We start from the raw sequence: 10,611 nt of genomic DNA, 5'->3' as shown, positions 1-10,611 counted from the left end.
ATCGCCCCTGGATCGATCGGCGACAAAGCCCATATTGCGATTCTGCTCACGCAGATCGGACCAGAATACATCCTGATCGTGGATGCGATCCAAAATGATAAAGATCCCGTCAACCCGGCGACTATTGGCAACCGTCTGGCGAATGCCGAGCAGACGGTGCAGCGGAAGGACGCTGCGATGTTCCCGCAGAGAGTCCCCAACGGAATGAGCAACCCTTCCATCAACACGGTGCAGAAAAACACCAAGAAATGCAATTACTGCAAGAAACGCGGCCACGTAGTTGCGGAATGCTGGAAGAAGCAACGCGAGCAACAACCGCCCAGGGACCATGCCCTGAAGGCAGAACGGAGTGCTTCCGGCTCACCAAGAAGCAATTTACGAAATATACCATCAATCCAGATGGAAGGTCGGCAGGGCCCGCCGACTTCCAAGAGACCGCGGACCAATATCGTGAGGGCGAGGGTGACGACCCTTTATACCCACGCACCGTCACTCCGGTGGATCTTGGACTCAGCCGCCACCAGCCACATCTGCTGAGATCGGAACTGCTTCAGCAGTTTGCGACCCCATCGCGAGATGTTGGACACGGCGGGCGATCCAGTGGAAGCTGAGGGCATGGGAACGGTGAAGCTCACGCTCCGGGGAAGTTCAACCAACCCCTGGTGCTGAAGAATGTGTACTTCGCACCACGCATCGGGATGAACCTGATCAGCGTGCCGAGATTATTGCGAGACCGCTACTCGGTGGTGGCACACCCGCAGAATGTCTTTGTGCAACGCCGAGGACGGACGGTGGGGACTGCTTACCATGCGGAGGAGGATCTACTGATCCTGCGGTGCCATGTGAGCAAGAGATCCCGAGAGCGAGTCCAACTGGCGAGGGCGCCGGCGACCCATAACCATGCAGATTCCCTGGAACCGCAGGCGGTGGCCATGGATGTCGACGACCCTCGAGAGTCAAGTGACGTAGAATGTACAGCGTCAACCTCTGAACTCGGTGGTGAAGGGATACTCGAAGCAGATGCGGGTACAGGAGCGGACCAGGCCTTCGGAGCGTTGTGGCACGCTCGGATGGGACATCTGATCTGGGGTGACTTGAGGGTGCCTCCGGCAGACCGGCACTCCGTACCGACCGCTGACGCAGGAGCAACTGCAGGCAACGCCGCCCGGCGTGCATATTGGGTAAGCAGCATCTGAAGAGGAACACTGAGCAAGACGGCCACGTCTGCACCAATCGAGAATCTTTGAAATGACCCATTCGGATATTATGAACTGCCATTAGCTATAGATGGTTCTAATTACGTGAGCTAAGGGTGCATACAAATAATCCCGTTGCGAGTATTTGTTCCTAAGCGGGGTGGGGCTATGAGATAGCACTAAGGCCGGAACGAAAACCGGATCTTCGTGCGAGTAACCCTCCCGTGGTTGAAAGCTCCGACCAATCAGCCGCTACGTACTTTCCAAGTTTCAAACATTTTTGCTGTCACACTTACATGTGTCTGCGTTCACGATTGCAGCCTTTTGTTGGAAAAACAAAAAGGGCGTTCCTTTCATTCAGCTTCACATATATTATGGATCGACCTAAAAGAGACGACTCCCGAACGCGTCAAGTGGTGGAGCGGTGGCGTGAGCAAGAGCATGAAAACAATTACTTTGGCTTTGATACTGTTACTCCATTGACGGACAAAAGATACAAGCCGCACCAAGAAACGGGAAATCATTCAAGACGTCAAAAGCAGGATATCGCGTGGCATTCGTCCACAAGCTTATATCCCGAGGAACCGGAATCCCGTGACTTACCAATGAGACTCAACCCGGAGTTCTACCGTCCTGATAGCGCTTTTCATTGCCAAACTGAAGAGAAAGACTGCAACACACCGGACCTTTGGGGATTCGATCCCGCCATTCCTTCCAAACAAGCACCTATCTACTCGGAGAAAAATTGGGCTCAATCTGGGTTTAACGAAGAAAAGCCTGCTGGGAAGACAACGGACAATGTGGTAAAATGATCTCAGATCCCTAGAAAATCTGAAACATTTAAAACGAATCGTGGACAACCGCCTGTGTCGCGCAGCAAACTCAATCACTCACTCTCACCAAATAGGCAGCTTTAACGAAAGCGGGGTTTCAGACATTTGCAATTCGAACGACGCCTTCACAGCATACGTTACCGGATGTTTTCTTTTGAAGCCAGCTTGATTTCGCGGCGACGATGTCTCGATGAATAGGAAGAAAGGCACAACAGCAACGACTAATGTTTTCGTGAAGCATGTGGATAACAGTTTAATGAAATTTGCACAAAAATTATGTCAATTTCAGCAACGAGAAGCATTTCTGAGGCCTCCATGTCGAGACATCCATTTCATGCGATCTACATAGCGAAAGTCAAGCTCTAGCTGAAGCGTTGTGCTACAATCTGCCATGTCTTTCCATGTAATTTTATGAATTATGCACTAAAACTAGCCACCGACCACAATAGATCTCCAATAAACCGAGGATTTACTGCAAGGCACGGCAACGTAATGCATTCTTCCGAGAGAGGAACCCCTACGATGAGGCTCTCGAGTCCTCTGCTTATGAAGTATTGCAGCTCCTAATGCAAAGCCCGGCACTGAAAATCAATCTCCAGAACCAGGAACAAGAAAGTGCGCTGTGGTACGCCATCACCTGTGAAACTTGTTCTACACTACGGAGCCTATTAAAAGTCCCAAACTTCATCGTGGATCTCCCCCACAAACGAGGGCAGACGGCACCCCACCTCGCGGTGTGGTGGGGCAAAATAGGGCTCGTGCAACTACTCCTCTCCAGCGGCAGTGATCGTTCGACTGTGGATGACTTCGGCAAGTCACCTGGCGCATGGGCATGGCGCATCGGCCAGTCGTCCATGAAGTGGTTCTTTGTAGGCTCACAAGAAGTCGAGCCCTCGCTCTCTTTCTACAGGCCATCCGCCGGCTATCAGACGACCGATGACAGTGAACAACCGCTCCACCGCCGTCGCCCATGGATCTGCAGACGCGGTCAAGCTCCTTCTGACGCAGAAGCATCTGGCCCCGAATGCTCAGGACCACAACGGGGACTACTCCACTCCACCTCGCCGTTCGATGTCGACGCCTGGAAGTGGTGGATTTGCTGCTGAGCCACCCGTGTGCCAGCATCAACTGTCGAGACAAAGACGGCAACACGCCGCTCTGGTTGTCGACATTCTCCTCGCGCGACGACATAACCGAGAAACTATTGGCTGCAAAAGACATTGATGTCAACTTTGTGGGTGGTCGCAGTCAGACCCAATCGCTTTCTACTTCTCTGCACCACTCGGTCGCAAGGAGTGACACAGTCGCTCTGCGATGGCTTCTCGAGATACCTGGCATCGACCTCAATCTCTGTGTGGCAGGCGTCTCTCCGTTTCCGCGGCGGCCGCGAACGGCAACACTCATACGATGGCGATGCTCTTGAGCAAGGGAGGCGTAGAGATCAATGCGACAGACTTGGCGGATTCTCCCCTTTGTCGAGCGGCGGAAAACGGCCACTTGGAAGCGGTAAGGCTCTTGGTGCGACAGGGCGAGTCTCTGGCAATTAACCAGAGCACCGTCGCCGCCCAAGACACCGCCCTGTGTATCGCCGCCCGGACAGGCAACTCGGAGATGGTGCGGGTTTTACTACGCCATCCCCAAGTTGATCTCAATTATCAGAATCGGTGGTTCGAGGATCCTTTGTTGCTTGCAGTAAAGGGGAGACATCTGCTGGTTGTTGACATGCTTCAGCAGAACCGGAGGTTGCGGCATGCCAATTTGTGGACATCGCTTCATTTTGCCGAGGAGGGTCCAATTCATGAGGCGATCCAGAAGCGGGTCAATGATCTCAGCAGCCGTCGCGAGGCAGGTACAGCCTCATCATCAAAATGGAGACTTGGTGTCTTGCTCAAATGTCAACAGAAGAATTGTAGAATAATCCAGCATGATGCTTTGAAGGGCCAACAGATATCTGAACCAGTGACGATGCGTGGATAATGGAGGATACACAAAGGTGGGATGATGAAAGGCCAACAACTTGATGCATTGAGAAGAAAGCCAACCTACATAAAGCGGTGGCGTTGATAGCTTGACGAGCACCAGGGGCCAACTATTGCCACGGAATTGTTCTATCCGCTTCGATTTTTTGAGCCACCCTGCTTTTGATTCTGATCTATGCGACACGTCAAATGCACCTTAATTGAAACATGCATCGAAATATAACGCCATTCCAGGCAAGAGTCTAGTACTTGCGGGAGTCCAAACTTTGTCGGGCTTCACATGCCTTCCCTTATGGTAGCATATAAAAACCCCTGCCGATACCCCTCATCCAGCCCATGCAACTCACTTCGTGAACGCAATGAACTCACCAGATCTTCCTCTATCGACCGAGCGACCTACAAAAAGGCAGCGTCGATTCTCCAAATACCCGGGGGATGACGCTACCGCCGACCTGCATGACCTGTTCCGAGAACCTCTGGGGGCTGCAAGTATTGAGTGCAAGGTTAGGGTCTTCTAGTAAGAAAGTTAGAGCCTAATTAATGGGTAATAGAATACCACTGGCACTGCCGGCCGTTTGACGACGGAGGTCAAGCAGATCCTACGCCTGGGCTCATCTGTCGCGAAGCCAGCTCTCGACCTGCTCGACTTGTTCCTGTGTCTTTGGCAATGTTATGTTGTCAAATCTGCCGGGAGAATCCGACTCGAGAACGAGCGACGCCAACTTGGGCTGTCAAACGAGGAACTAGAAGCTGAAAATGGTCTTCTCCTGCAGCGTTGTAATGAGCAGGCGCTGGTACTGTGGGACCGTTGGCGGGCAGCTCACACTGTTCAGGACGGAGTCATCTCAGTGTTACGGACGTGTGATCGGAATCCTGACCATATGTATTGTCCTTGAAGCATCAACTAACATTGGTGAATGTGCATGAAGGGGAGGGTGCTGGATGATCATCCGTTACGATCAACGGGGATGACTGGTGAGACGTCGATGCAGCCAAGAGTTAATTCCCGTTTAGCTTGTGACTATCCATACTTTTCTACAGTAAGATCATTTTGATGTATCAATCGACCTTTGATTAATACAATGTCTGGCTTTGATAAGAAGATTAAATTGGCCTATTGTTCGCTCCATTTCCAGCCCACAAGTTCGTCGACCTAACACCAATGAACCAGTTCTGTTCTCTCCAACTCCTAGAACTACCGACGTCCGAGGAAATGAATGATTTGGCCCAAATTAGTTCGTAAAGTACAGTTCACACCACCCATAAACTCATACTTACCGTCATATAGACTGTATTTCCGATATCGACATCCACGCAGCCTGGCAAGAGTCTTCCAACGTACCCGCTGTACCCCCCCTGCCTTGCTACCGACCGCAGCCATGCGAGGCAGGCTTCTATAAATTTATCAGATGTCCCCTCCTCTGGTCTTTACGGGCTATCTTTGGTCGACTGTGTATTTTATCCGAATCACGAAAGCCAGCAAAGCTTTCCGTGGACAGGCCCAGATCCTCTGTCTCCGTCTACCAAGGCGGAGGATATTTTTCGTGTGCTTTTCCGCCTGCTTGCTATCAGAGGAAATCTACTGGGTGGAATTTCGTCTTTCAAAATTTGACTCGCTCAGCGATGAGTTGATCGGTGAGCACCTCTTTTTCCTGCCACGAATCGAGACAGCGATGGGAAATCTGTCTCGGGTTCGCGAGCAGATGCTCAACATAATCTCCCAAGCCTGCTCTGCAGCGCAAGCTGCCCGCTTCCGACTGTCCATGTGGCCCCGCTTGGAACCCCTTCCCTACACTCAGCACTTCATGATGTCACCGCAGTCCACTCTGCCTGCATTGTCCTGCCTCGATCCGGGGTTTTTCGTCATTAACCTCCGCTGGAATTTCAGGTAGACCTGGGAGCTGAACTGGAGAAACAGAATCGGAAATGCAACGAGTATTCTCAGGCAAGTAGTATGTAGCAGATACTAGTGCCGAGCTACTCACTTTGCCAAATGAACTGTTTGAATTCTAATACCAATTGTGAGGCTAAATAGTGCCGAGAAAGACCGCCACGAACAGATTAGATGATGAGCTTTATTCTTTAGGACCCTTGTCACTAGGACTCCACATTTGGTACGTCAATTAAACAAAATTCCATCGTTTCTGTCTCACGGGCCGACTGGACGCCACTTGACCATGTCGACCAACACAAATGAACCCTTTCCCCCAAACTAACTCCCATCAACCACCTCGTGACCGAGACGGTAGGCGCGCTTCAACTGCCGAGGATAGCATGTTGAAAACTTGAAGAAGTTCCTTCAAGCCAATCTACTAACAAAATACTAACCCACGAGGACCCGCTACGATATTGACAGCTGAGATGACATATACAGAAAAGACCCATGTAAGGGCTCTAGGGAGATACGGCATGTACCATGACATGTATTGGTGGATCAGTGATAGTTGCCCTTTCGGCTTAGCCGCCAGGCGTTAATGAATTGTGTGTGTGTGTGTGTGTGTGTTGATAAATTGAAGCTCCGGGTAATTCTTTTGTTCTATTACGATTTACTTTGCTTTATTCTCTAAAATGTGACCACCGAATAAACCAGCTAAAGGGAACTCGTGGAGGCGTAGCCAGTGGGACAGGTTTTCCGTCAATACCATCCAACCATTAAATTTCATCAAATTGAAGTGCAGAAAGGGTGCTTATAAGTAGAGCAAAGGGCTGATAACCTCTCTATAAGAACGGAGCGGAAATCTGGAGCAATACTCAATGCATTCACCCGAGAAACAGAAACGGAGGAAGAGGTGGAAGCCCACTCCCAGAAACAACTATAGGATCGCCGCATAATCTATGCACCACCACATGGGTGCCAAAGTGTTCCTTGACGAAGTGAGAAACGAGGTGTAACCGAAAGGGCAGTGCAAGACCCCCAATCAATTGGAACTATAGAATCAGAGGGAACTAGGTATATCTGACAGATAGGATAGGGGATACAAGTAAATCCAGGGGAAATGGATCATAATGGGCAACAGATGCTATGACGTCTGCACTGCATAGTATTCGACATGTAAGCTGCATATGCAGCCCATTTTGCAAGGGATCGGTATGCTGTACAACATAGGTAGTGCTGTGTGCATAATGTGGTACGTTGCACCTCAACATTGTTATCTATTATTAGATGGCAGCTTTCCCGTAAATGAACAAGCAACTTGTGCCTAACTATGTAGGTACATATAAGACCTTCAAGGGTCATATTGCTCGTGAGTATCAGATTGAGGCGAATTATTTCATGTAGCTAGATGTATCGTCTATTCTCGATCCTTCTCGGCCCACCGTTCCAGCAGACCATCCCGTATCTTGTTTGCGACCACAAACCCTTTGCAGAAGACTAGGTTGAGCAGATTCAGAATTTCGAATTGTTGATCGACCGTCCGGGCTCGAGCTCCTGCAACAGTTACTGGGAAAAATAGCATCACTCCTGGGATCTTGGAGTGGCGCAACACCTCTCCCGAGAGATACAGGATCGAACTCAGGTGTTCAGAAACTTCAGCAGGGGATAACACCGGGGCTGGGATATTGTCCCAGTAGGTGAAATAGTCATAGTTGCCAGAAAGGAAGATTAGTAGCGCGTGATAATATAGCAAAGCTAATTTTGAATATTCATTAGGACCACCCTGGACCAGCTGCAGCAGCGTCTTCGTGTACCAGTTATAGATATTTCCTTGGACATCGAGACCCTCAGCCGCAATCAGAGCAACTGATGGATCCGTGAAACGTTCTTCTTCAGGAATCTTATCAATTATAGCACCGGCTCTGTCATTCGAATTGTTAAAATAGAAGAAGTCGCTCATTTGTTATTGCTGACTTACCGTAGGGTGAAGGCGGATGCCTGAATCATGAGCGTTATAATCTCTTCCAAGGGCTCCCAGCGAGTGGCATTTCTCGACAAGCTGTTTTGGAGTCGAAGCCAGCATTCCTGAGAAAGGATTGTTTCTTCATCGAAGAGTAATGCTCGACTGGCTTCGAGAATACGAAACAGGTCGTAGAATATTCTTCTGGCCGATGACATGCAATCACTTGGTCCTGCAAGCTGGAGCATTTTTGATGTTCCATAGAGCATGTGCTTAACCCAGCCTTGGCCCGAATCGTCTGAAAGCAACTAGGTGTATCGATGTCAGTCAACCCCGATTTAATGCACCCGATAGAGGATACCCTTTCTGATAAAAAGCATACCTCAAACAGCCCTAGGAAAAATGTGGCCCAGAGAACGTCCTCTCTTTGCATCACATTACTTCTCCCGACACAGCACCGCAAAATACCAATTGACTTATGGTAAGAGGTCATGGCATCCACATAGGGGGGGTCTCTCTCCCTGTAATGCTCGTCCACCGGTATGTCGGTTCGCATCTAAAGCACCAACCGCAATCACTGCATGATACAGGAGCGGGGAAGTCGAAATTAGAGGAAGCAAGTCCGGAACTATCGATGAGAAGCCCATCGTGAACATGTTCTGCTGAATAAAAGAAACAAAATAATCAAAAAGGCGGGTACCCTTATCCTTCCCGATAAAATCGAGTGGGTGAATCCCTGAGGTATGTTTATTTTTAATAGTCATGCCCTTTTGATCAGAACTTCGGTGGGCGCCACCAAAATCATCTTGCTGGGTTTGGTTGACAAACACAGTCATACCGTGGCCCGATTGCTCCTGGGCAATGCACATCGTGTTTTGTCGAACGCAACGAGCACATGGAAATCCCCCTTCACACTACTAAATATTAGCTGCTCGGATCCCATATAATTTATGCTTCACAATTCAGACCTTGATGCGTCGTTTCGCACAGCTGAGGCAGCGCGTCATCCGCCTTCGCTTGTCCAGCGGGCCGACCATTCTCCCCTGCAACGTTGCAGATGTGGACATGACCTTGGAGAATTCTCTAACAAACACTTCAAGCGTATATTCCCGATGACCACTACGATGAAAATGGACATATTCGAGCGAGACCTGGTCCGGCAGCAGCCTGCGACGTGGCTGATGGCGCTAGCCCAATTAAGAATCAATGTCGCGACACGAATGGCGCTAGCCCAATTGGGAACTAATGTCGCGAGACAAGGATCGACATTACTTGAACATTACTTGTTTGTGACAGGATGAGGAATTGAGGTACTGACTAGTACTGAACATGTCCAATAGAACCAGATGATTGATTGCAGGTGTTGAGATCGGTTGAATGATCTCAGGGGTCTCTATATTCGAACTATGGCGTGTTATGACACCATACTAGAAGGAAATTGGGTGAACGATGAATAAGCCTATCCCGAAGGGTCCTAGTGGTATTTGACCACTCCTTCAAGTTGTCAGTTTGTCCCCGATGACCGCTACCATGAAAATGGATATATTCCAGCGGGCCCTACTCCAACATCAGGCTGCAATTTGGTAGATGGCACTAACCCCAATTAGAAAGTAATATCGCGACGCACCGATGCACATTGCTTCAGCAATTCTGGATAGTTCTTGGTGACTGACTTAAATCTGATCAACTAACGCTCTATCCTTTCCATTTTGGGAACCTCATTTACGTTGGCAGAGAGAAATTTGTATTCGTGAGTTGCTACGGGTGCTTTACTGATGTATAAAGGTCGGGGCGGTCCTCTGACTATTGTGCTTGAATCTCATTATCTACATCAGCAAGATTTCAAAGACTTTACTCTAATCCTACTTTTCTCCTGGGCTGTATATTTTGGTGATTGAGAATGTTTCAGATTCTTCGCCTTCTGCCCATTGTGGCCATGTCTGTCTCTGCAGTGGTGATCCCCAACCCACTCGGACAATACGATGTGTTTTACCACACGGCCAAAATGGTCGAAAAGACCAGAGTCGATCCCTTTGATCCCAAGCACGGTCCGCGTGTAGTCATGACTTCAATATTTGCTCCCACCCACTGCAAAGTCGCTCTCAAGAAGAAAGACTACCTGCCCCCCGCAACAGCCGAATACTACTCTGAACTATACGGCGCATACGGACTTCCCAACGGTTCGCTTCAATCCATCTCTTTCCAGGCATGCCCAGAGCCGCCACGAGGCCATCACCTCCATTTTCCGGTGGTGATCTTCTCGCCTGCTCTCGGCACGACACGCCTGTTCTACAATGCCATTGCGCAGGCTGTGGCCAGCGCCGGGTACATCGTGGTGTCTCTTGACCATCCCTATGATACCGAGTTTCTGGAGTTCCCAGACGGAAGCATCGTGACTGCAGCAAACATCAGTGACGCGCAGGTTCCACTAGATGTCGAAACCAGAGCTCAGGATGTGAGGTTCGTGCTGGATCAGCTGGGCACAAAGGCTGGCGTCGCAGCCCTACTCCCTGGAACAGGGGCTGCGGGATTGAGAACTCGGCACGTTGCGATGTATGGTCACTCAGTCGGGGGTGCAGCTACCGCCGCAGCCATGCATCTGGACCGTCGGATTGTTGCAGGTGCAAACCTGGACGGGTCAATGTTCGGACCGGTGGTTCAAAAAGGCCTTCAGGGACCATTCCTCCTATTCGGACATGAAAACAAGACCCAGAGGACAGACTCAACGTGGAAAGAGTTTTGGTCAAATCTGCAGGGTGGAAATTAG

General features: G+C 49.9%; 3 protein-coding genes across 3 annotated transcripts; 2 read left to right on the top strand and 1 right to left on the bottom strand.

Annotated features, from left to right (window-relative positions):
* Window positions 1-1,570: 1,570 nt before the first annotated feature.
* N7481_008573 (uncharacterized protein) lies at window positions 1,571-2,008 on the top strand (the record flags this gene model as incomplete). The annotated part of the gene is made up of 1 exon (XM_057267792.1): window positions 1,571-2,008. One exon carries the CDS (start codon window positions 1,571-1,573, stop codon window positions 2,006-2,008), a length of 438 nt encoding a protein of 145 aa, XP_057118469.1.
* A 5,293-nt stretch (window positions 2,009-7,301) lies between these two features.
* Window positions 7,302-8,092, bottom strand: N7481_008572 (uncharacterized protein; the record flags this gene model as incomplete). Its single annotated transcript, XM_057267791.1, has 2 exons — window positions 7,302-7,806; window positions 7,863-8,092. 2 exons carry the CDS (start codon window positions 8,090-8,092, stop codon window positions 7,302-7,304), a joined length of 735 nt encoding a protein of 244 aa, XP_057118468.1.
* Window positions 8,093-9,744: 1,652 nt separating this feature from the next.
* Window positions 9,745-10,611, top strand: N7481_008571 (alpha/beta hydrolase family protein; the record flags this gene model as incomplete). Its single annotated transcript, XM_057267790.1, has 1 exon — window positions 9,745-10,611. The coding sequence occupies one exon, from the start codon at window positions 9,745-9,747 to the stop codon at window positions 10,609-10,611; it is 867 nt and encodes a 288-aa protein (XP_057118467.1).

The sequence above is a fragment of the Penicillium waksmanii genome (assembly GCF_028829765.1).
Source record: "Penicillium waksmanii strain IBT 27052 chromosome Unknown utg000008l:1.0-5622682.0:1.0-5626561.0, whole genome shotgun sequence".
Classification (NCBI taxonomy): Eukaryota; Fungi; Ascomycota; class Eurotiomycetes; order Eurotiales; family Aspergillaceae; genus Penicillium; species Penicillium waksmanii.
This window is presented reverse-complemented; position numbering and strand designations above follow the sequence as displayed.